The sequence below is a fragment of the Colius striatus genome, chromosome 1, assembly GCF_028858725.1.
Source record: "Colius striatus isolate bColStr4 chromosome 1, bColStr4.1.hap1, whole genome shotgun sequence".
Classification (NCBI taxonomy): Eukaryota; Metazoa; Chordata; class Aves; order Coliiformes; family Coliidae; genus Colius; species Colius striatus.
In genome coordinates, this window is record NC_084759.1 from 104,176,705 (window position 1) to 104,203,797 (window position 27,093).

The 27,093-nt window shown below is 35.3% G+C and overlaps 1 protein-coding gene across 3 annotated transcripts in view; it reads left to right on the top strand.

Moving 5' to 3' along the window:
* The window catches only part of ROBO2 (roundabout guidance receptor 2), a 462,417-nt gene that overhangs the window by 330,238 nt on the left and 105,086 nt on the right, over positions 1-27,093 (top strand). For all 3 annotated transcript variants that reach the window (XM_062002636.1, XM_062002644.1, XM_062002650.1), the window contains exons 6-7: positions 13,664-13,791; positions 17,100-17,111. In XM_062002636.1, the coding sequence (XP_061858620.1) occupies positions 13,664-13,791; positions 17,100-17,111 (140 nt within the window). The remainder of the gene's footprint in view (positions 1-13,663; positions 13,792-17,099; positions 17,112-27,093) is intronic.

The window sequence follows — 27,093 nt, forward strand, 5'->3', positions numbered from 1 at the left end:
TAAAAAAAACCAGCAGCTGCAATGGTATTTGTGGCTAGTTTCTGCCAGTGTGTATTAAAGTGCACTGTGAGACAGTACTAAACTGGGCCTAACCTAAACAACCTAAACATTGCTGTCTGCTTTCTTTATCACAGCGTGTTTTACATCTTCAGCCCAACAATATGGTAAGATTGTCATCCAGTAGTCTTCATCTACTTGCTAAATATGCCTTTTTTCTTGCATAGACTTTTGTCAAAAGTGATGGCAAAATTCCTCAGAGTAATATGGCATTTAGTCATGGTCTTTTCTTGGGTTAATATATTTTGTTTCTCAAAATCTAAATCTTTAACAAAATCCCAAAACTCAAATTGGAGAATATCTTTTTTAGTTTCCACATCCTCATGTGAGATGTCGTACAGCTCTTCAGTTAAAAATATTAATGGAATGATATATAATCTAGAAAAATAATTTCTATTTAAGTACAGACACATATATGTAAAAAATTACTTATATTTTAAAAATAATTTCCTTGCAATTTAAAACAAGTTTAAAAAATAACATAGCTTTTTTTTTTACAATTATATTGATAGATCAGCATGCATATAGAACACTAAATGCTATTTTGAACAGCAAAACAGAATGAATTTTTTTCTTTACTTGCTATTTAACTGTAGAGTTATTTTAACATTGTAAAGTAGTCCATAGTAAATACTGTCATTTTTTTTTACTGTTGAGCTCCTTCTGTTGTTTTAAATCATGTCTACTTCTAGGTCTCATAAGCAGAAGAAATAAATGATGAATCAACAGTGCCTTTGATTAAGTTGGCCTTCTATTATGTTTTTTTAATGACTATGTTTCTTCTTTTTATTTTACAAGTTACTGTGAAAAACACAATACTATGTGCTTTGAGGTAATTTTTCTGTTCATTCATGATGTATTTTTGAGGAGGAAATGTAACAGAAAGCATAGAAAGAATTTTCACTGGGCTTTTAACTGAAAGAAGAGACGTTTAATTGGATACATTATTATATTCAAGTTCAGGCATATAATATGTTTTACAGTGTTTTTACTCTGCTGTTTAACATTTTATTCACTGTATTTTGGTGTCTTAAAATAGAAAGTGGGAGTATGTCTTAGTATATATCTGCTTCTCAGAAAACCAAAGAAGTGGTTAAAGAAGGGCAAGGTTCCAAAATCTCATACTGGAGGCCACCTTGGGTGACAGGGAACTACCACTGCCCCTGCCCATGTAACAGGCTACTGCTACCTGAGCCAGATGGATTGTGGTCATCTAGTACAACATCTGGACTTTAAAAAACAAATACCTGTGATGATCAGGACTGTATGACTTGTCTTCTGAAGTGTATCATTTGTATATCAGTACAAGTAAGCAGAGTCTATGCTTTCTAAAAAGTGGAAATTTCCAAACCATACTACCATGGTTGTTAATCCAGGAAGATAAATTTGAAACATCTAGAATAAAAGCTATTATTTTTTTCTGTACTTTTTAATGTGAGCAAAGAAATTTGTCCAGGTACAGTCTGAATGAATAAATGAATGGATGAGAAGATGATAATATAACAATTTTATAAATTAAGAGAAGAATTTCAAAGCTTTCCTCCTTGATGAAGAGTGCAATTTTTTTAATCTTTTTTGAGGCAAAATGGAAATTAGCTTTCAGCTTCTGAACTCTTGTATTTTAAGGATTTTAACATCTAAAGTGAAATATAAAACTCTCAAGGAACTCCCTTTGTCATTCTTCCTACATGCATAAATCTTTCTTCTAAACAGATCTGTGCAGCTATTTTTCTTCTAGCTTTCAATATCAATTTCCTGTTTCCACAGTTAACCATGTTCTTTGCACTTCTGTCTATTTTTGTTTTTTCAATAATTTCCTTTTGGTTTCATGTCTCAATTACAAGACAATGATAGCAGATACCTGTTTCAACAATTACTGCAAATTTTTTAATGATCTATTCTTAGTTCAGCTTTCAAAAGTATCTAGTTCTATGATAGTAGAGTGGGATAAAGAGAATAATCTTATTAATTTTATTTCTGTATTTTGTGAATGCCATTATCAGTGACACTGGAGCCATAGTCTTTCAGAAGTCCTTCTCTATTTTACCATTTTCCTTTTAGCTTTTTTAGTGACATATGTGAACGTGAAAAGTAATCATAGTAATTTCTGGTGAGAAATATAAACAGTAATGCAGCACCAATTGATGCATTGAGTAATAATTGGTAAATAATTTTCGCCTGTTACAGTTTTAATTATAAAGGTCCCTGGTGAACTGTAAGCATCTTCAGTTGCAATTGCATTGAATGAGAAAAAAAAGCAACTTCTAAATAAATTATCATGTTTGAAAATATGATTATTTGAAAAAAAGAATTTGGCTGTTTTGTTGAATTGTCTGTGTAATTACTCAGAAAATTATGAATAACCATGATTTAGAACTGAGAACAGATGGACATAAGTTTATTCTGAGAGTGCAAGTCTTCATTACAAATTGTAGCTATTTTGAATTGATGATATAAAACAACTATAATAGTCTGTATTTTGAATTTAAAATCTTAAAGTGGTTCTTCTATTGGAAATTTTAATAATGCCTGGGAAAAAAATAGGTCTCTAACAGTCAAAGGAAGTTACTTGTCCAACATCCTGTAGACTTGATTTGAGATTTCAAAGACTGTGATATACATCATGGAGACATTCTGTGTGTGGCTGGGCCGGAATTAAGTGTTCCTGTCTGACTTGATCTAGGTGGACCCACTTGAGCAGAGGGGTTGGACTAAGTGATGCCTATAGGTCCCTTTAAACTCCTTTTATTCTGTCATTCTATGATTCTGTGTTAAGAAGGAGAAGGTGGAAAAAGTGTTGTGACTTAAATGTGCTAACCCAAGACTGAAATGTTTAACCAAGCATACAGGCACATGGTATATATTTGATTTTAATTGCTCTAAAAATTCAGAATCACACCTAGAGAACAGTTAAACAAGTACAACTCATGTCAAACTACTGGAAGTGAACAGGATGTTGTGAAGTCACCAGTCCTATGCCTTTGGCTGAAATATTAGGTTCACTATTTAATGAGTAGAGCTTCTTTTCATTATAAATGACTCAAGGACATGGCACAAAAATTCTGCTAAAACAACTCAGACAGCTGTGGTCATGCATAATGATCAAGTCACTTTGAAAATGAAATAAAAATGTCTCTATATATTGAAGTCTTTTTCCAGCCATATGTTCAGGTAGCTTTCCCTTTGATGTCTGCTTAGAAGAAAGAGAGATTATACTTTTCTGCTAAGGAGCTGATGGTCTCCTGTGTGGTGAGGAACTCAATATGGCCTGGATCAACTTTTGGTTCATCTGCTTCTTAGTCCTGGTAACAGGAAGAAAGTGATATTGTTTGAAAGCCTCCAATGTGAGAGTGGCATATCTATGACTAGCAATTTAGTAAAATTTGAATAAGATTTTTACAGTGTTTCATGTCTTCAGATTTTCCAGTGAAGCGGAAGAGAGCAGCTGCATAGTCTGTAATTACATAGCAAGTAATATGGATTTTTTTTTTAAAGAAGTGAAGAGATTTTCAATTGCAAGTTAAAATTTATGATACGCTGTAATAACTGTTTAAACCTTTTACACAGAAAAAGCTAGCGGTGCCAGCTCTTTGGGAGAGTGAGGTTTGCTCAGCAAATGTATTTTTCAGTTGCCTTAAAAACGATTGAGTAGCAATCACATAGGCTTTTTTTTGCATTCCAGCCCAGAACAGCTGGTTTAGCTCAGTAAATACATCTTTAATGAAATTACAACCTGCTCTTGTAAGTTACATTTACAGACACTGTTTGATTAGATGAATATTGTGCTAGAGATGAAAAGTGGCAACTGCACCAGCAGGAAGAGGTATTTGTTTTATGTGCCACCCACGCATGGGAGTGGAGGCTGAAAAACCAAGAGCAATGATTTCAGAATGAAAATGGTGAGTAGTTTACACAAAGTATATTGCTAAGTGTTAAGAGATTGCAGGTTATTAAATGAAACGGAGCAGAGACACAGAGCGGTGAAAATCATAAACAGCACATTAAGCTTTCCTATTTTCCACAGATTAAAATTTTTTTGGAAAATACATTATTAATGCATAGACTTAACTTATTCTAAGATATGCATTAGGTCTAACAACAAAGGTCTGTGTAGAGGTCAGTCTTATTACGTTTTAGAAACTATCCCCTTTGTGCCTGAAAAGTAATTGACTACACTTAGCTTGGGCAGGTATACTGTCTGTCCTTTGATGGGTGTTCAGTAAGTACTATAATTTCTGGACTTTCCTTCATGGCTTCTTGTAAACTCAAAACTAAGGATAAATAACAGAATTTTAACAATGTCTTACTATCTTCCAAATCCAAATCTTTGAAATGGATTTGAATGCAACTGATAGCAAACCTTACCCTAATAAATTCACAGAAGTTAAGATGTTTTAAGAGGAGATCCGGAAAAGGCTTGATAGCCAGAGATGTTCTGCATTTGTACTTCTCTGTGATCACAGGATAAGGCCCTGTAAGGCAGACACACAGCAATTTTTAAGAATAATCACAGTGCTACATAATTGTATTTATATTCTGTGGATGGGATGGTGAGGTATTTAACTACAGCCTCCTCTAGATAAAACCAAGGGGGGAATGACCTTTCAGTGAAATATGAGTTAATAACACTACAGTGCTGTGTGCTTTAGTTGAGTTAATCTCTGTGCAGATTGTAACAAAATGCAGTCTAATGTGTATTGAAAATTAATTAGAGTAAAGAGTGTGTTTCAATAGTGTAATGGATATAATCTTTGGTTACATCAGCAAATTTCTGTTGCAATTAATAACAATTAATGGTTTTAAATTAAGTATCAGGGAAAAAGGATGCTTTCATACTAGCTGTATCATGTGTATTATTCATCACCATTGGTTAGATCCAGTATGATTTTCATGCCCATCTTTTGTTTCCTAAGCAAAATTATCAAGAAGAGATTAAATCCCTTTATGAGGAGCATAGGGGAGAAGATTGGATGTTTTTAATAGCTTGTCAAAAGGAGACAGTGAAAGAAAGAGGTTTAATATGCTATTTGTATTCTTATGTACATCTGGAGAGAGTAGAGGCAGTTTTCAGAGGATGTTGTTATCTTGGATTTAATACAGCACATGGCTGCCATGGGGCAAGCTGCAGTGCAACTTGCAGAGTCCACATATCCTATCTGAAGACAGGCAGATTTCAGTGGAGTGCAGTGTAAGCATCTTATTAGCTGATATGTTGAATCATTCCAGGAAGTTTCTTCCGTAAAGCCAGAGATATCACTTAGAGATAGAGAGGTGATGAGGAGTATAAGGGAAGCAGGGATTTCATTATTTTTGTGTCTAAAGTATGAAGATGGTATACTCCAGTGCTGATGGGGTACCCCCTTCTGTTCTTTTGGTTGAGTATCCCTCTTCTCCAATTGATATTTTGTCTCTCAATGGTCTCTACCAGTCTATAAGTGGAAAAAATATTCTTTACAGTTTTCTAAGGACTACATGGCCAAATAAAAGTGTAAATTAGAGTATTTTTTACATCTTAAATCCCTCATGGCATGACATTAAGTAAAGTCCTGTAAATGCATCTTCCCACAGTTAAGCCAGAGGTCTATAGTCTAACTCAGTAGTTATTTGCCATTCAATTTGTATGAAATATTAAATGCTGTGAGCAAAAGTGTTAGATATGTGGCTCTGCTACACCTATCAGCAGAGAAATGGTTAATAACATTGACATTTAAATTGGCTTCATGTTAAGTGTCAGTTCTCACCACAGAGCTGAAGAAGAGTTATTATTTCAGGTGATCTGTTTGTGGATGCATGAAAAAAGTCTCCAGTTGCTTACATAAGGGTCAAGGTTGGGAAAATGCTTTACAACTCCATAGACAGCAACCATAAAGAAATTGTGTCAACTAGCAGTCCTTCCTACATGTTTTCTCTTCATGCGGTGTTAACCACTGGTAATCTATGAAGTGATCACCGGCAGTGCACTTGAAATATGATTGTTGCAAGAGAATGTTTTATTTTTTTGGTTCTCTTTTATTTAACATTTTCAAATTGTTAAATTTCAGGGAATTAATGAAGTCACTAGTAGAGTTCAGAAGCAGAATTTAGTGCCAGTAATAGTAACTTCAAACATGAATTTCTCTGAATTTTCTACTCACAAAAAATTGCAGTTTGAGGCTATTACTGGCACTAAAATTTGCTTCTTGCAGGAAAGAGACACAAGAAAACTTAATGTAGAATTTCACTCAAAATACTCTTTCTAATGCTTGAATCTTTCTTTAGTATCAGAAAAGCACAGTATATTAAATAAGAGCCTAGTAATCATGTAATTTATACATTGTATATGCAAATTTCAGAATATTGAGGTAGCCTGCTCTCTTGAAAAGTGTAAAGATATGAAATAGTTTTGAGTTCACTCTTATCAGTTTATTGCATATTAAAATTAGAGAATGAAAAAGTAAAGATAGTTAACTCTGCCATTTTCCCTAAGGAAAGCAGAGAGAAGGAAGCTGGTAGTTATGTTCAAGTTGGAGTAAGATTCAAAAGCTCTGACCACAGCAGTATTGATGCTACTGGAATATATGACCTGCAGGGATTTTTTCTGTTTTAACATGTTCTACTCCTGCACAGGTTACAAAAGTTGTCATCTCAGTTAAAAACAAACAAAAACTGTCAGTAACTGCAGTGTTAAAGTTTTAACCCTAAGAACTACTTTCCAGTTTCTGTTGGGAAGTCCTATGCTGAGAATTACTTAACATTAGTAAAATGCACTTTTTAGTAATATGGCTTCTGGCACCACTGTGATGTTGAAGGCATTTTCATTAAAACATTAACATGACTTCATCTTTAATTAACACTTCAAGTTTGGTTACTGATTTGAAATACAGATTAGAAAATATTTCAGTTAGTTCTCTGACAAGTTTATCACAATCATTCATCATGCCTAAGGCATATAATAATAGAATGGCCAACCCGAGTTCTGTTTACTTCAAACTACTCATAATCTACATGCTCATATTAAAAAAAAATGCATCGTCACATTAAGGGAGTGCAAGATGCCAGTCCGGGTTCAGATCTTCTTACTTTTTTTCCACTCCTTGCAGTATCATTTCAATTTTTTAAAAACAGAAATGGACAAAAACAGGATGTTGCTTTTTCTTAAGATAAACTGTGGTGGCATGGGCTGAGCAGATAACCCTGAGAATCAAGAGTGCTTTTCTGATGGATGATTTTATGACATAGGCATTAATAATACAAATCTCCCAAAGTGCCTGACAAATGTGTCTCATCCACAAGGGAAAGGACTACTTCTGGTGATAGGAGGATAGAGCTCCATGCCAAATCATTACATGGTCTCTTAGCTCATACTTCCACCAATGTTCCAGTTTTTGAAATGTTGACCTCTGTCTGGAACTAAAATCAAATCAGAAACCCATTTTGAATAATTATCATGTGATAATTCCCTATGAGTACTCCTCTGTGCAAACAGAGATGTAGAGGTAAAAGATGGTGCCTGAGTTAATGATTCCCAAACAAATATTTTGTTCTCAACTCCTGTTTGTTTCCAAATTATTTAAAAGATAACAAAAAAGCAGTCTCATTCTTATTTCTTGGTTCTCTCCTTAACACATGGCTACTGATTGTATGAGACACTAATTATGTGCAGTCACATACATATATATGTATGCATATGAGTAATGCTGCACAGTCTAATGCTTCCAAAGAAGTTGGAAAACACTGTTTAATTTGACAATAGGTATGGTTTCACAATGGTGGCCCAATAACTGTAGCTGTTTTATACCATTTTTATGAGATTTAAGCCATTTTAATGAAAACCTTGGTTTAAGGCACAGTGCAGCATGGATTTGTGTTTTATATTAGTGCATTTGAGAATATCTACTATAAGAAATTACAAATAATCTGATGATCACAAGTCATAAGTGATTTTGAACTAAAAAAGAACGTGCAGTCTGTGTATTTTAAGAAAATCAAAATTTTGAATAGTAACCTGTATCAGCTCTTTTTCTGGTTCGTTGGATAAGGCCAGTGAACCATATATGCTTGCATATATATTTCGCACAAAGAATTCAAGGTGATGTCACATTGTCTTCTATCTCTCACTGGTATGAATGACATAGCCAGTAAATGGGATTCTGGATATGTAGAAGTGAGTGGCAGCCATCCTGTCAACACCCTGGGGATAGCTCCCTAGTAGCCAAATTTATCACAGCTGTAAGCAGTGTCTTAGTGCCACCCAGCAACAGGCAGCCTTTTCAGAGGTACAACAGAATAATCTGTGACCAGTGCACACAAATTTATTCCTCCATAATCTCTCTGTCACTGATTCAGTTTTTGCTAAGAACAGAAAACCAGAAACCCCTTTATCTTTCCCACAGAGGGTTGTCACGCATAGGTTTATGCGTCTTTCTTCCTCCACTTATCAACAGAGGTGAAAAAACACATTTCTTGTAAGAGAGCTGGCAGTAGGGTTGGCTGCATCACTGATGAGAATGGAGGCTTCTGGATGACACAAGGCTAATGCAGGTAATGAGCTCACGCTTCCTATCTCACTGCAGCTTCTCTCTGGTTCCCTCCATCTGGCACCTAGCGTTGAGGAGCCAGTGAAAAGCTGTGCAGTACCCTGGAAGCTGAAGTGCCAGCACCACAAAAGAGAAGTGGAGACAGAAGCTTAAGCCTCCTTAACTACTTCCTGTTTACTCTGGTTTTGGCCAGTAGCATCTCTCTGTTTGGGCTCCCTAATCATTGATGTTGTGAGTAATCTTGAAGCTTTGTGTGTGGTTTGCAAAGTAGCCTGTCAAACAGGCAGAAGAAAATAGAGCAAAGTAATTTTTGTGCCATGTCTAGCGAAAAAGAAAGCCTACAAAGATTACACAGATTTTTTCTATATATTATTTACAGTAATATTTTAGAAGAATATAAATGCCTGGTATAAATTGATGTAAAGTTTTTGGAGGCTGGTGGCATGCAATGGTTTAGATTTGGCTTTTTCGCTTGCAAACTCCCTTTAGCAAAAAAATATAGCATTTTTTAGTTGGTTTTGTTGAATTCAATAATGTATTCTCACAACTTTAAAATACACTGCTGAAGCAAGTGCACCCTTTATTACCAGTTAGGCCTATTTGAATATATAAGAATGTAATGACTATGACTGCAGACACAGTTTTGCTACCTATACATGTGAAAGACAAAGAAGTGCATGGTTTTTATGCATAGATGCATGCATATTTTTGAAAATCTGGAAATCTAGGGATTCTGTGAAGCACTCAATAGAATGCATATCAAATGCAAAAATGTGTATTGCAAAATCTCTGTAAGTTCAGTAAATTATTTATCTCTTTTTTTTTGTTTTGTTTTAATTTGACAGCCATCGAAGATTGGTGGCTGAATATGGACAAACACAATTTTGAATGTGGGAGAAAAATTATAACTGTGACAAAACCAGTTGAGTTCAAGATTATTCTTAGATGCGTAAGCCAATGCATGAATGTAACCTTGGCACATTAATTTGTGATACTTAAAAAGAGTTAATGTGTTTTGTTTTATTTGTTATTTGGTTGAGCAGATGGTAATGGTTTTGACACAATTCATATTTTTATTTTTCTTCTTTTCTTTTCTTGAAAAAGACAAGGCTGTTTTTCCCACTTTGTCACAGCTGGTTACCAATCAATCTCAATTCACGGTACAGTGATGATAGCACATGTTGTTCAGGGGCCAAATCTGATTGGGTTGCATTTTCAGCAGTGTTTCATATAAAAAAAAAAAAGTGTCTGTATGGCAGTGACTGTCAGCACACTATTGTACAACTGTCATTAATCAAAACTAGCAACAATGAATGCATTCATATGTGCCAGAGACTGCCAGATTTCACTCAAAATCACCCAATTTCTATTAGAATTTCTTCACCAACAGCGTTTTCTCATCTGCTTTTTATTTCTCTGTTTCTTTCTTCCTTTCCAGTCCCCTGCTTATCAAGACTCCCCCGACCCTTTCCTTCTTGGTTAATTAAAGGCAGACCTAGTCTAACTACTACTTGTAACACAGAAATTATATAACCTGGTGCCCGAAAGTGTCTGTTTTAAACAGTCTGACTATCTGTTTAAAAGACCTCTCCCGGCTCAGTCTAATGGCTGAAGTCTAAGCTGAACGGAAGAGTTAAGCACCTCCAAATGTTTAACAAAGAGAAGTACTTAAAATCAATTAGATGGCCATAAACAAGTGAAAATTATGTCTGACACCCAATGTTTTTTGCTGGATGTTGGCATTAATTGGCTAAGAGTCAGCAATATTTGGGCAATATGTCAGAAGGTGTTTCTTGATGCTGCACATGTTTCAAAGGCATTGCCTTCTTAGTGCACTGGCAACATTAACAGTACGCTCTGTTTTTCTGCCACCCCATCATCAACCCAGGAGTCTGGTAACCTCTCTCTGTACTTGGTATTAGCTAGTCAGAGAGGCCCTGATCCTGATTCCCAAGTGTTCAGTAACACTAATCCAGGTGAGAATGAACTTCTCTAGAAGCTTAAGTTGAAGTACCTTGACATGGGAATATGAAGATCTGGGGTGGAGAGGAGACAAAACACTGTTCAAGGCTACACAAGTGAATGCCCGAGAAACTAAAAACATATTTAGGCTTTACTCCTTGTTATTTCACAATCCCTTTTTCATACAAGCTCCCTGTGCTGCTGTGGATCAGGCTAAAAGCCAATTTTCTTCCTTTCTCTTTCCTCCCCACTTCATCTGTCAAAACTCTTCACTGAACCGTGGTGACTTCTAGGGACAATGTGAGCGGAACAGATGACTGAGGGACAGTATATCAATACTTCAGGACAGCAGATGGTTATGATGTCCCATGGGTCCATCTACGTATGAATCTAATTGCTAGATGGCACGTTCAGGGTGGTCTAAAAACCCAGTATGACCTTGTTGGAGATGCAGACCAGGAGAGATGGACTTCTCCTTGAAGTAATTGATAACTGGGCCATGACAGTGACATGTTTACACAACCCTCTGTTTCATGCCCCAATTGGGAGATGGTGGCTGTACCCTTGCTCTGCGTCCTGGCATGCCATGCAGCTGGCTCGTTCCCCCAGCAGCCTTTGCACAATTTGCATGATTGGCAGGTGCAAGCATAAAGGCTGCTGAAGCCTCCAAGGCAGCTGGCTGGCATGCCCACACCAGCACATGGGTGAGTTGAAGAGGAGTGAGTCAGCTGCAGCCCCCAGCAGACTAGAGGGCCCTGTCCCAGGCTGCCTCCATCCCAATTCAAGCAACCCCTCACTCAGATACAGTCCTGCTGCCTGTCTGTTTTTATCTCGACGGTGGTTAGTGAATTACAGGGATGTTATTTATCCTTAAAAAAAAAAGGAAAAAAGCCCATTTAATTAAGTGGCTAGTTGTTGCTCAGCTTTATAACTGTGATCTCTATATCAAACTCATGTTTATATTACAGCTGATCTTGTTTTTCTCATCCTACAGAAGCTGAATACAACTTTATCTTTTTAGCTCCCTAGGGCTGGCCTTGTGTCAAGAAAATAAGCATTTTGTCTTGTCTGCAACTCTGTGGTTGCCAAAGACATATAACTGCTCCATTCTTCTGGGATATTGTGTCATATTCTTGAGATTTTTAAGGGAGAAAGTTTGCCTTTTCTCTCTTATGAAAACAGTGATTTCTCTATGCCAATGACTCGTGCAACATGGCATGCAAAATGTCATAATTTATGAGCAGTTGAAAAGAAATGTTCCCTGACTGCATATGACTGTTGAATGTAGTTGCAACAGATCTACACTGCTCCAGAAACTGCATATTAACTTTTGTAGCATCATAACTTTTTGTCCTCCCCTCAGTGGTAGTATGGTAGGAAAAAATTTTCCCTAAAAGTTTCTGAAGTTTGCCATGGCATCTACTTATTCTTCCCCTTGCCATATCCCTTACTCATTAGTTAAATATAAGGTACTGCATATTCATATAATTAAGTGTAACTCCTAAAAAGGGATATTATATGTCTTTAAGTTTATCTTTGACAAAATGGTTAGCCTCAATTTAGTCTTTTTTAATTTTTTTTTGGTAATGAATAGAACGAACATACTGAATATAGACTGAAGATGTATTGTGATGAATGTGAAAAGATGTCTTGACTTCTCTTTGTTCTTTGAATTGCAAGGAGTGCTCTAATTGGTGTTGTGGGTTTTAATTAGACATAATAGAGATTGAAATATTTCAACATACAGGATCATTTAGATTTGAGTGCTTTAAAGTCTGCTAGCACACAGTACTCTCTACAAATCTGTACTAAAGGAACAAATAGTAATGCATGTTTATGTACACAGAAATTAATGTTTCAGGTTCCCAAAGCATTTAAAAATACTGATATAGCCTCACAACATCCCTGTAACTAACTGCATTACATTCTTATTCGTCAAAATATTTAGAGGTGCTCCTCCATAGGATTTTATTGTTTGCTGAACAAGTCTGCAAAGTCTTTACTGTATAACAAAGGTAAATTAGTTCTCCTGAAGCTATGTCACAAGTGTGTATACAGTGAGAAATTGATGTGTCCTGAAGTCTTGATCTTTAGTTTCATGTTCCTATTTCATTATTTGATACATGAGAATCTGAAGCAAAATTTAGATTCAAAGTAACTTAAGGTATCATGGGCTTACTATGTCCGAAAGAAATGTTGTTGAAAATACTTTTACAGGAGAGTCTTTCAAGGGTAAAATATCCATGTTTTCCTGAGTTGAGAGACAAAGAAATTTAATACAAAATTAAGTCTCACGTTGACTTTAATGAACTTTGAATCGGAGCCTAAAATAGTGTGTAAGCATGACTTTGTCAAGGTAATAACAATTTAACAGAAAATCCTTGAAAATGAATGTTCACTACATGCTGAAGTACTATGTATTATTTCAAGTTTTATACATCCTCATAATTTTAGAATTATTGCAACAGGAGAAGTAAAGAAACAGACAAAACATGATTGAATTATTTCTAATTTCTTTTAAAAAAGACAAAACGTTAATGTCCACCTTTAATGAACAGTTTTGCAGTACTTATGTGAAATTGATAAATAATCTCCTTTAATGTGCCTCTTCAATAAATATCACCTTCCAGACCTTCAATATCTTTTTTATTATTTGTAATCATGTAGTGTCAGATCCTACCTGTGTGCCCAGTTTCTGTAACTGGGTTGCTGTGGAAAAAATCTCTATATAAAGGGAAATTTCCAAATCAGCGTAAGGTAAAATGTGTAGCTCACATGGTTAAAGGCATGATAAACCTGAGCTGTCGTGTATTGATAACTGGTGTCTGATAGCTTAATTTTATCTTATTGCTCTAAATCAAGGACAAAGTGAAAGATATTAATAAAGCCCTAATACTGAGTGAACATAGCAATGCTGGTTTTATGTAAAGTTTCTAACTAATGCAGAGTGCAATAAAAATGTCGTGAAGATTAATGCTTGGTGGAATTATCTAATGCTAGATATTAATTTATCTTCCAAAATTGGCTCCAAGATAGGTTCAGACGGGCACATTCCAGGTGAGAGTTTTCATTCATTTCTGTTGTCTATGAAGAGTTTTCATTCTTTTCATTCTTATTCTGTAACATAGGTATGATATCAAAGATGACTACACTTTGCGCATTAAGAAAGCCATGAGCACAGATGAAGGAACCTATACATGCATTGCTGAGAATCGAGTTGGAAAAGTGGAAGCCTCCGCTACCCTCACTGTGCGAGGTGAGTTTTCCCATGGAGAGAAGGCTTATGTCCTGAGTGAATAAATTACTTTCTGATGAAATGAGCCACATTCTTACCTGGTAGTGTTTGGGTTTCACATTCCTTTGCAGTGGCTGATGTTGCACTGATTTACAAAAGAGGTGAAATCCTGTTCCTGTTGATATCTTAGGCAAAATTGTAATTGACTTCAAAAGTGTAGGTTCTCCCTGCAGTTAAAGAGTTGTTCCAATGGGTTTTTTATTCAATTATAGATGTGTGTAAGCTAGCACTAAATAATAACGGGCATAGACTTTAATGAGTGAGCCATCAGTTTAGGCTGTTATTTATTTTCCTTTCCCTAATAAGAATAGGAATATAGTAAGTAACTATGTTTATTAATGGCAAATATAATGCAGATAGTATTATCATGTGATTAGCTTTGACATAATTAAACTGTACCATCACTCTTTATCTGAAAGATAAAACTTAGCCAAAGGTAAAAGGAAATCATGATTAAATTTTGTAAGTATTAGGAGGTAAAGACTACCATATTCTCTCCTAAAATATTTGAATATCCACTCAGCATTTATATGCTGCTGTTTGATGTGGTAAGGAGGTTTTAAGACCAGTAAAATAATGAGTTGCTAGAATATCTTTTGTGACAGTAGATACAGACATACTAAAGCTTATGGGGAGAGAAAAAAGTTTGTAGGCTAATATTTCTATATGAGTAAATAGAATATAATAGTTATTACTTCATTCCAAAAGATAAGCAGCAATTTGGCACAATAGATATCATGCAGACACTATTTCACAGTTTAGTGGTGCATGCTGATGGTTTTCGGTAGAGCTGTGAAAGGTTAATAAAAACATTTTTAGCTTTATCTGTTCTCCTCTTTTCATACACATTAAATCAAATGTTCAAAGTCTCAATGGATTGCTTTATTAGAACTGGGGTCAACTGACCCAAGAGGCCAGCTTCCATTTCCATCCATTTAATGCATGGACACAGTTCAGTTTAATTTGCTGAATTCAAAGTGAAAAAAAGCACTGAGTGGCTTTGTAGTGGGAGGAGATGTTAGTATATAACAAAGAAAAGAGAATATTGTGATAACCGATCTGCTAAAATATTACCTCAGTGTCTGCTTTAGACAATAAGTGATAATGCAGCTCTTTTTGGTTTAAGCTGAAGAAATAGGTTTACCTGCCTCATGCCTATGTAAGAAATCATTCTTCCATTTTGTAACATGAGGAAAATACTCACTATAGTAAACTCCTAGAAATACTCTCACCCTGTTTCTTTGTCCCAGGCAGAATCATGGTATCCAATAAATCTGGCAACTAATTTGCCTTTAAACACTCTCAGAACTGTGTCCATTGTATATATTACTGGAGCAAGCCTTACAGATTTGCTACCCAGACTTGTGATATAAACAATAGCTAGATGGAAGAAAAAATCCTTTCAAATCACTGAAGCTTGAACCTGATGAAATTAAGGTGAAAAAAAACCCAGGAAATATATAATTTAATCGATTTTCCTACAGTAAGAGCAGGTTTTCATTATCTTGGGTCTTTTTTCCCCCTGAGTTTGTCATTTATAGTCAAATACATACTGTTTATCCATCACAAAGGAAGCCATGATATTATAAGCATATTAAATGTTCAAGATATGACAGAAAATGAGAAAAGCCAGGAAATTCAATGTAGAAGGCTATTATTCTGAATTTTCTGAAAACAAAGGACTAGGCAAAGTCACATTGACTTTAAAGGGACCATGAATAATGGTCTTTTTAGTTAGTGGAAGCTTGAATTCTGAATTCTTAAACTTTTGTCTTTTTTGTCTGAAACTACTTTTACCATAACCACTTGTCATGTAGTGAAGAAAAACCACAAAGTTTACTTTGAGAATGCTTTGGTCCTTGCAGATGTCTTGTAGTTACAGTTGCAAACCTGGCAATAACAGCATAATCCTTAGCTCACTTACCCATGGTTCCATCTTCTCAAAGCAGACTATGAGGATGCAGTCAGGAAGTTAGCATTACACTGTCACAAACAACAACAGAATTTGAATTCTCTGACTCAGCTATCATGGCCTCTCTTGGAAATATGTATATCACTCTTGTTCCTCATCTCTCTGCAGAAGAAAGAATATGTCCATAATACTACAAGCCAGAAAGCCTTCAAATAAGTGAGAAAAGGCAGGAGGCTTGAAATAGTTAAATGAAGCAGGTATGCCAAAGTAAGGATAAAACCATAGAAAGGTTGAGAACTAAGAACGTCCTTGCATGCAGTGTTACCTCTGAATCTGCGTATCTCATATTTGACCCTAACCTACACATAAGCACGCAGAGCTGGTTAACTTCTTAAAAAGAAAAAAAAAAAACACCAAAAAGAAACCCAAACAAAAAAAACCCAATTGTGCCATTGTTCAGACAGGTGTAACTACTTCTGGGGCTAAAATATGGAAAGTTTTGCCTACACAGATGCAACCCAGAGTCAATTTTATGTCCAAATTTTCAGCTTTTCTGGAAGAGGATGTCTGTATTTTATTCACAGCAGGACTGACAGTCCTCTTCACAAGCAGAAGTATAATGAAGGGGTTGCTATAATCGAGAGATCACTTGTTGCAGCAGCAGCAGCTTTCAATCTTGATATCTGAAACAATATTAACCTGTCGATCATTTAATGACAGTTGTTTTAGGAAGTAGAAGTTTTCTAACTAGTAATTTGAGATGTTCTGGGTTGCGGTCCCTGTGGCCATTTCAGTCTGTTTGTTATATTTTCATCAGCACGTTAGTGAGGAAAAAGCAGTGTGCTGTAAGCTTTCATGCCTGTTATTTAATGAGAAAAACTGTCCTGGATTTTCTGTAGCCCTTACTGTTGTACTGACTGGTCATGCTTAAAATTCAGTTGGTATTTGACTCAGAAAGCAACTGCCTTACATCTACTGGCATGACATTTGACAGTCTACAACTTAAATGGATGTGTTCATTGGGATATAAAAGTTTGTGGTAGTGCAATGCAATTTTTCTTTTATCAGGCATTAACAATGATACTTGATGATGGCATGTGAAGATAATAAAAATGTTTCTCAGAGAATGGTTCCAGTCAGCTTGTTCAGATGCTATGCTCAAGTAAATCTGATAATAGTGGCACGTGACTAAGCAGTAACAACAGTAAATATTTTACTTAGGTTGTCATTTGAGTGGTTAGTAATCATGGTAGTATCCATAGTGGAAGGTAACATTACGTCATGCATTCTGACAGATATTTTTTTCTTTTTTTAATTTCTTTTTTATGTTCTCACTACACCATTGTAATGTCAACAGCTCGCCCCGTTGGTAAGTAACCATCCTTCTATCCATTTTGGCATGGCTTCATGCAATGCTTCATCTTTCATTTGCAACAGCATTTAACTGTCTGAAATTAGCAACTAGAGCTTAATCGTTTTAACTGTCTAACACCAGGCAAGTGATTTTGACTGACAAAGTACTGTTTTTGAACTTTGTAAGTTCTCCTGTGTCTTGTATAAATGGATTTGCCAAATCATCAACACATACCAATCAGTGAAATGAGGTGGGTGTGATGATACCGAGACAAAATCACTCACTCTGAGTTTTTTAACAGTTTATTTAAGGGCTCTGTATAAAAGCCGTTGAAATCAACAGAAAGGATTGTATTGACTTCAGTGTGTTTCTACCAGGCCCTAAATGATCAGCTCATTATGTTTTTATTGCCTAGCAGTAAAAGCACAGCCTTTGCATGTCCCGTCTTTCTTGTATCTTTCGAAAAGTTTTGAAATGAAGTAGTCCTGAAATTGAAAAGGGAGTGGAGTAGACTTCTCTGCTTGTTAAGAAAGTTCATCGTTTTTTGCCCTTGTGTCTGTCATCTTGTAAAGTATTTTGGAATGCACTACATAGGATGAAGAATTTTTGAATGAAGTGCAGAGGATTTTTAATTCTCCTTTTTTTTCTTATGTCTTTGAAATGACTTCTGAAAATGTAGCAATATCTAACTGAGCATAGTGGAAAATTTGCAACTATCAGTAGCCGACATTCACTTTTGGTGTTCAGAAATATCCTGAACATGTTATTTAATTTTCTTTCACAGATGTTTACTCTGTGCCTATAATAATTTAACCAGTTGCACTGCTCCTCTGATTTTTGTACTTTGTGTTTAGATGTGTCTTTTAGAATAAATACAGTTATTCTGATTTTTTTGAGTTAGTGTGAAAAGTCAGTGCTGTGTGTATGAAGATTATTGAGGGGTTTGATCTTTATTTATTCAAAGCTTTTATTATTATATGTGTTTGACTAAAGTTTGTGAGTTTGAAATTGTCTCAGCTCTTCACTCTTACGAGTTTGGAGGAAGAAAGGTTGGAATAATTTAGAAATAAAATCCAAATTAGGACACTGTTTCCAGAACTAAGGTGATCCCATGCTTATTAGCTTGTTTAAACTAGTATACGTAGAGCGAAGTCAAGTAATTCCACAGTCAGAACACGGCTTATCCACACCTATGCTGAATGAAAATTCTCTGTTCTCCATTTGGAATGTTGATAGCAAGCTTTAAACCCTGAAGTTGCTAATGTATGATTTTGGCATTACAACACTTCTCTAATAAGTTAATTCTCAGGAGTTGTAACAGTGTAAACTGGAGTAAACTCGTAAGAAAAGTTCCTTAAAAAATATAGTATGAACTTAGTAAGCTTCTAATGAAAACCTCTCATACTGGAGGAGGAGAAGATATGGTTACTTCTTCATCCACTGAGAAAATACTACAAGATTAAAAGTATTTCATTCCAGTATATTTTTCTCACTCTGCTCACTCTTATAAGAGAGACAAGTAAAAAGAAAAAAATCACAAAGTAGAGACTATTTCAGGCTCTGTGAAAGCCACATGAAATAGATGACTGGAGATTCACAAGAAAATTACAGATTTCAGCACTGTTGATGATGTCTTATTTCAGAACACTGATTCTTGTTTAAGACTTTTCAGGCCATTGAGTCATCCGTGATTACAACTCCAAAGCTTATACAGAAGCTCTTGGTCTCGAGTAACTTCATGTCCAGTTTTATAATCCCTTTGTATGACTGTGCTGTGGTCTATTTAGTATATTCCCAGTCTATGCTATTGAGTTTTGTTGCAGGTGAACATCTGGCACAAAGTAAATTCTTCTTTTACATAACTTGTTCAGGAAACATAAATTACAATGATTGACCTTAAAATAATTATTACAAGGACCTATAATCTCTATGCAATTACTTAATTTAGTGACTGTCTCTGTGAATTATGAAAAGATTGTTAAGTAAATAAGTCAAACCCCAAAGATATTTAAGATATAGAACTCTCATGCAAGTATGTGTGTAGTTTCTTTAGAACACTTTTATTTGATCCTGTACATGTAGAAATGGCAATGCTGTCCTTATGATAGCATATGTCATTATTGTTTTTGCTTAAGGACCTGAAATGAAATGGATTTCTACAGTTCATGTCTCTGTTTCATTCAAAGCAAGCACCTGACTATCCTGTTTTTTAAAAAAAAATAAAAAAGCCTAGTAAGGCAAAAAAAAACCCAAAACAACTTTCCACCACAATTTACCACAAGAAGCCCAGTTGATCTTCTGTTAAAATTGCCATTTGACAAAAGTGGTGGGTCAAATACTTTATCTATTTTTTGTCCAAAAAGTTACCTGGAACCCAGAGCAAAAATATATCTTCTCACTGAAAAAAAAAAAGTTAAAGTAAACACTACTTAATGATATTAAGCTCACAGCTCTCTAAGATGGTTACATTTCAACAGAAGTGTATGTTAAACTGCAGGGGAGTAGTTTAGAACTTTATGCTATTTTGTGACACCTAAGTACTATCTATATACCTTTACCATTCAGCACTACCTCCAGTTCAAAGCAGATATGTTTTGTCTTTATTGTGTTTTAAACAAAGCCAAACCATTTTCTTTCATTGGCTTGTCACTGAAGAATAATGTATTTATAATGCTTCAGAATTTCAATTCTTGTTGCAAACAGGATAATTTTCATTCAATTTTTGCCCATTTCAAATATTTATATTCTCTTATTTGTGATCTTTTTATTTAAATTTCAACTGGAGTGGAAAATCCAGGAGTGCAATTACCGATGACTATGTTTGATTCAAGCAGTTATAAACATATGATATATACTGTACAGAAAAAGTGATGCATGGCTTTCCCAAAGATGGGTGAGGTTAACAGCTCTATGCCAAAGTCATCATTTTTGCATTTGCTGCTAGGAATAAATACGTCGCTTACTTATAAAAGAAATATTATTTATAAGTTTTTTAAAATATTTCTGATAGGATTTACAACAGATGAGTATAGGAAACAAGATATTTATCCCTATTTAGCTGGTTTCTATCATTATTTCACTCATTAGATGTATATTCCAGATAAGCAAGTTCATATTCTCTCCCTTTTGCAAATTGCTCTAATCCTTATGGCAGTTGGGCACGAGAATAGCTGCTAAACGAAGCACAAAGTTTTGAGCAGCCCAAAAGTTTTGTATGGTCCCAATGAAAGTAACACTGATCCTCTTTTTCGAAAGCAATTACTATCCTGCTTTGAGACAGAGTACTTAATGTTTAAATAAAAGATCTATGAAGATCTGTCTGATGTATAAGTTACCTTTTTACCAATCATGCAAAAAGTCATTCAGGTGTCGAAGTACTTAATTTTCAAATTTATTTCAACCATGTCCAAGGGAAAATACAGTTCTTTGTATTTCAATTCCTTTGCAATAAGTGATCTTTACTTAATTTTTTGTCATATGCTATGACTCCTCTTCCTAGAAAGACGACATGCAGTAAATAGATACTTTGGCCATCTGGATAGAAATTAAGTATTTGGAAATAACTAAGTGAAGGGAGAGCAAGGAAGTTCCAAAAACTTCACTTCTGTATCATGTTGGAGAAGAAAGAAACAGATATGACATTTGCCATGAATTTTCCAAATTTAATATTAATTAAATACAGTCTTGTCATATTTAAGTGCAATGTGACTGTGTGATGCATCTGCTCTGGGAAGTTTTCATGACATAAATCACCTTGGCATGATTTAAATAGTCTATTAAGAGTGCTGCAGCATGAAACATAAAATAGAAAGGGCTGTACTTTCAACAAAGTTCTATTAGATGTTGTGATCAAAAATTATATTGTTCAGATGATTTAGAATGGTGAGGAAGACTTATCTTTATCCTTCTGCATTCTGTTTCAAGGAAAGTCTGTATAGGATTAATACTTTTAGTATATTCATGAACATATGAGCTTTACTTTGAGACACGGAGAATTTATAAAACATCATTAATGGCAATTGGTATCTGACAGAAGAGATCAGATCATATTTGGAGCTATTGTGCCATCTTTCAATGGCAAAAATCTCAAATTTATATCAGTGTGGTATGTTGCCTGTCTTCCTGCTGCTACCACCGATAGAAATTCTCAGAAGGTAAGGACACTAGTAGACATTAAGCTTTTGGGATTTTTTTCTTCCTTAAGTGAAAGACGAAAAAATGAGCCTATTTTACACTTGAAGTTTTAGCATGTCATACTGTGATGTCCTGGCTCATTCCACTATGGCACCAAGTATGTGCCAGTACTCATACCATTTCTCTTAGAGAAAACTCGGTTACAGCAAGTGCAGGAAGTGATCAAGCACCTTTTTTTTTTTTTTTTTTTTTTAATATATTATTGCTAAACTCTGGCTCATGAAAGTTTTAGGATGTTCAACTTGTAAATCTTTTTTAGCTTTCCTGATGCATGCTTAGATCAGTAGGAATTCTTTTCTTACTTCAATGGATTACAAGTCTCTTCATAAATCTTTGAAGATTAGTGTATAAGACAGTATTTTGATGTGTTGCTCCCACCAAACTTTTCCCTTCCTTTTTCTAAAAGGAGAAATCTCACACTTTTCCTTCAGGATGAATGTGGAAATTCGTGTGTTCATCCATTCACTTTTCCTTTCTCTTCTTTGCTCAATTGTTGCTAGCCATATTACAGTTTGAATATGACCTTGGTATTACTCAACAGCAAAACACGGTTATGCCCCATTCCTTGAATGTTAGCATTGTCAGTGAGCATGAGTAGTCTTATTTCTTACTCATTCCTTTTCCTCTCTTCAGTTGACACTCTGCTCAAATTGAGCACAGTGTCTTCTCTCAGTTATCTTTTTTTTTTGTTGTTGTTCTCAAGGGTAAATAAACCAAGAACTTGTCATCTTTCTCACAACAGGGGTGGCCTATTAGCCTATCTAGGCTCTTTCCTCATCATTCCCTTAACTATTCAGCACGTGAATTCATGAGTTTTTTTTTTAAGGAGATGACTGGATTACATTAATTATTTTGATGAAATTTTACTATATCTACAAGTGGTATGCTTTTCTTTTTTAAATACATTACCAGCAAACCCTCCTATTATCTCTCATGGCAAAAGGAATCATGGCAGATTAGATGTCTTTTTGTTGGTGTAATTTCTTTTGCTTGCTAAACTCACAGAAGGTATGGTAGCAGGAGCCATCACCTAATGGTACAGTTTACATTAGCAAGCAGGCTAAAGTTTTAAGACTTTAGGAAAGCACATATTTTTTATCTGGTCTGAGTAGAAACTTAAGAAAAAAACCCACATTGTCTAAAGTGGAAAAAGTCCTATGTAAGATATCGGGCAGACAAAATCAATGCTATCTCTTTATATGCATCTAAACTAAGAGAAGGACTTATTAGGAGGGATTTTCCAGGAGCATCTATAAGGTGCAGGGGCTGCTTAAAAGAAGTGGTTGGAGAAGATACAATAAAATAGAGATGTATGATTAAATGAAAGCAGGCTACAATCTAATGCTGAGATGAAGTTCCGACCAGATATTTAAACAATATTTAAATGCACTGCAAGAAAAGGAGGGGGGTCAGGAAGAGTGCTGCTACTGAGCTCAGAGCACTGGAAATGTGGGGCGGAGCAGAAAGTAGATTGCCTTTCTTTTCTACTATGTAGAAGATAGAAATGGATTTTTTGAATAATTGTTCTCACAGGTCTTTTTATTGACATTAGCTCTAGGGAAGAAGGAAAATAAATCCTTGGTAGTGCTTTTTGGGAGGATTTGAGAGTGATGTTAATTGAATTCAGCAAGAAAACTTTGAGTATAAACCAAACTTGCTTTTTCATTATTGTTTATTTCACCTTTTTTTTTTCACCATGCAGATTTATCTCACTTCTTTCTTTTAGGTTATCCAGAGATAATAGAGAGATTAGCGTTTTTTATTTATTGATTCTCTAGACTTCTTTCACCTCTTGCAAAGAAAAAAAAATGCCTATGCTTCCGTGCTTTCAGAGATAATCTGCTTCAGTGTTTCAGAACAACTAAGGGATAAAAATTTCGTATGTGACATGCAAAACCTGAATTTAAATTGAAGATTAGAACAATTAGTCCAGGTGTGAGGGAAAGTTTAGCATTCCAAAAGGATTTAAGTGTGATTTTTTTCACACTACTGTTGTTTTTACATCATCTGAAAATAGCAAACAAAACAAAAGAAATTTCTCACTATTAGTGAGACAGGCGCAAACACTTACAGCAGAACTGGTCCTGGTAATATACTTGTTGAGACCTCACTTCCCTCTGCCTTCTATACCTGCCCCGTTGCAGCCTAATTCATTTCTCTCAGTGCTGCTTTTCATTCAACCAGCTAAAAATTCTCCCTATTTGTTATCTGTCCTTCTAATTTTGTGTGTTTGATCTATTCGTGCAGGATGTATGAGAAGTAATTTTGAAGCAGTGTCGATGTGAAAGATGGTATCTGAGCGATAGACTACCAATACTCTAGGTTATGGGAAACTGCTTTTCAGAAGAATCCACATCATGTACTTGCTTTACCACCTTCACCTGTGTAATTTTAAAATGATATCACAGGTCTAGTGAAGGGCTTCATGAATCTTTCGTTATCACTGCAACCTAGTCATTCCTCATTTTTATTGGCAGAACCATCCACCTGGAGAAGAAATCATGGAAGAAAGAGAACACTCTAAATGTATAAGGAAGAGAATGTAGTTTCAAAAAAAACCAAAATGTCCACAAAATGAGATCTATTCACTTGTTTTAAAGTCCAACTGCAGTCAGACTAGGGAATAGTTATAGATTCCTCTGCTAACGTGATACTCATGACAAAGAAAGAAAGGAAACTCAATCATAAAGTCCTAAAATGATGCTTCCTTCCATGTCTGTGAACACACTTAATCATTGAAGCGCACCATAAAATTGGGAAGTGTTTTCACTTTAAAGAAAATGACCATCCTCCACTTCCATGAGTTTATCCTTGATAAGAAAATCTGAATTAGTAATAGACATAAGCTGTCATCATCTCAAGCTTCTGTGAAGGTTCCCATGTCAGAGGATACATCTTTGATTTATCATTAGTCATGGATAATAGTGCACTAATAACTTTGTGTCCTTACACCACTTTAAGTACCTAGTGAGAAGATCTGAACTTCTGAGGAAAGAACTGCTGACTCAACCTAGGTTTCTAGTGCTTGAGGCCGAACATATTTTTCTGTTTTCCTCTATTTCCTTCAGCAATAAAAGCCTTGCAAAACATTTTCCAAAGCTCCTAGACTTTCATATCTGCATTTTTTAGCAGTTCGTGCCATACAAAGAGCAAATGTTACAGCAAGGTATGTAAGTAGGGTCTTGTAGGTTTTTTTCACATTTTTATCATGGAAAAAATCCAAAAGTCCAATATCTGTCAGACCTTCTAGACAAATTTAACCAAGGACACACAAAGATAGGGGAATATTATTTTCTTTTAAGATTTCCTTTACTACTTTCAGCTGTCATCTAAGCCAGTATCTGGAACCACCAAAACAATCCTGCAAATAAGTAGTGCTACTCCACAAATGATGTCTAGGGTTACTTCCTTTTTCAAAATATATAATACTTCAGCTGGTGCTCTGAGGGCTTCTGCTATCCTGTGTATAAATGTCTAAGATGCAAATCTTATTCTGTATTTGGTAAGTCTGGAACTGAGTTTGATGTCTTAAAATGTAAACATATATCGAAGACCAGCTGAAGTAGCCACATGAATATTGTCACTGTGGTAAGGGTTTGCGAGGACATTGAGATATCCAACCTTATGTCTTTAAGGGCTTTGCAAGAGAAGTTTGTGACATTGGTGGGGTTGCAGAAGTCAGAAGACAATTTGGGGAAGGTGCCATTATCATTGTAACCATCCTTCTTACATCCAGACAAAGCTACTGAGTATGGTACCGTGTGTAACTTTGATTATTCAAAGGATTATTATGATGGAGATATCAAGTTGGTTTGCTCTCTCTTCCTTGCTGGAAGCAGAATGTTGGAGCTTTAGCAGCCACTGTGTTTCTACTTGTTCCTCCAAGCTTTCTTCTCTATCAATGAGAATTATCTGAGTTTGGCTTAGAATATTTACAAGTCAGCATCTTTCATCTTGCCCCCTTTAAACGAGTCACAGAAATATGTTTATGGATAATAAACATTTCCAGTTTAAAACTTTAGCTTGACTAAGTAATCTTCACGATGAATTTCATTTGCAGTTCACTATCAACTGAAATTAGTTGTAATTAAAGGTTGTAGAATCTGTAATTTAAGCCCTTTAAAATTTATTGCTGTCACTCTTTTCCTGTAATACATTATTTTTTCAATGGATCCATTCCAAAGACCAAATAAGCCAATAAGAGAATTCCTACTGACTTGAATGAGCTTTGAATAAAGCCTTATATGCCATGATATAGGAGGACATTTTTATCTAAGTACATGTAATTAAGAGATTACTAAAGTTTTCATTATCTGAAAATTGTTTGGATTATGTAAAATGAGCTTGGTCTCATAGTAGATGCCTTACGTTATTGAAGATGTTTAGGAAAAATCCAAACAACAACAAACATCTCTCTGATATGAGTTACTGGGATTACAAGTCCACTTCTGTCTGCAGTAGCAAACTGGACTAAAACTTGCTACAATATCTACTTTTAATTCAAATCACAGTAGTATAATGTATGAACCCCAGCGCACTGGGCCAGAGGAGATAATATGAGCAAGTCATGAAAATTCCCTTAGGATCATTTAGTTCAATGTGAACTACCAACCGAAAGATAACTTAGAAAACTGTGTCACTGAAATAAAATGTTACTAGTACTTGATATGGGATTGGTATGCTTTCTGCTGTAAATTCACATTTTTCTGTGGTAATTTTCCATTTTCTTTCTGACTTGTCTGCCACAGAATGTCCAGAGTTCACTTAGGAGGGAAGAACTCACTGTCTCAGTCAAGTTTCTTTACACCAGCACTTTTATCAGCTCCTGATGACTTAATGTAACTTTTACTCTTCAGTAACACTACTGGAAAAGAAACAATCCATCTCATCAGAGTAGAGATCCTGCTAACTATAAAGATTAGGGAAGAGTTGAGAAATCCCTTTGAAATGATTTTTAATGTTTGTTTCCTTAGTTTTTTCTAAAGCTCTTTAACACTTGAGCAGAGGCTACCTTCCATACATTTATTAATGGAACAGAAGATCCGCTCAGTCACGCATTAAATGATGTCTAGAAGGAGTCCAACAGAATGCAGTCTTATCATTTTAAACAACATAACTAATGCTCACTATTGCTCATGCTTTTCTATCTCCATTTTAATTCTTACAGTAGAATAATGTTCTGTGCTGTAAAAACAGTTCTGAACATGATGTGATTAACCTTAGGGTCCCCCATCCCCTCATCTCAAAGCCCCCTTGTACTTGGCCTATGCTTTCTATTCATGTTCAACCATCTGATTTCCATATCATCCCACTCAGTCGCACAATCATCTATTAGCATGACAGAGCTTTAGTGTGACATTGATTGAAGCCAGCATTTGCTGAATGCAGTATCAAAGCATAATTTGCCAGAAATCAAATCTAATTTACTGTGTACTGTTTAAATTTCTCAAAAAAAAAAAAAAAGTTCAATAGAGGTATACGGGATCTGTAGTCTTAATTGTTCTCTTTTTTTCTTGTTTTTGGCTAGTCCCCTGGAATCCAAACAATATATTTCCTTTAAAAGGCATTGTCTTTGACTTTCAAATACCAATTAAACAAGAGTTTTTCCACTCCGTTTATTCCAATCCAGTTAATGTTACATCTGAAACAGTAAAGGGTAATAGTCTGATAGGCACAACAATTGGTTTGCTGCTTCATAACAGTTTTTTCAACAGATTCTTCTAATGACCTTAATGTTTAGCTTGAATTAAGCATTAAAACACCACATAACTTTAACAGCTGAAGCATATCAAGCCTGCTGTTA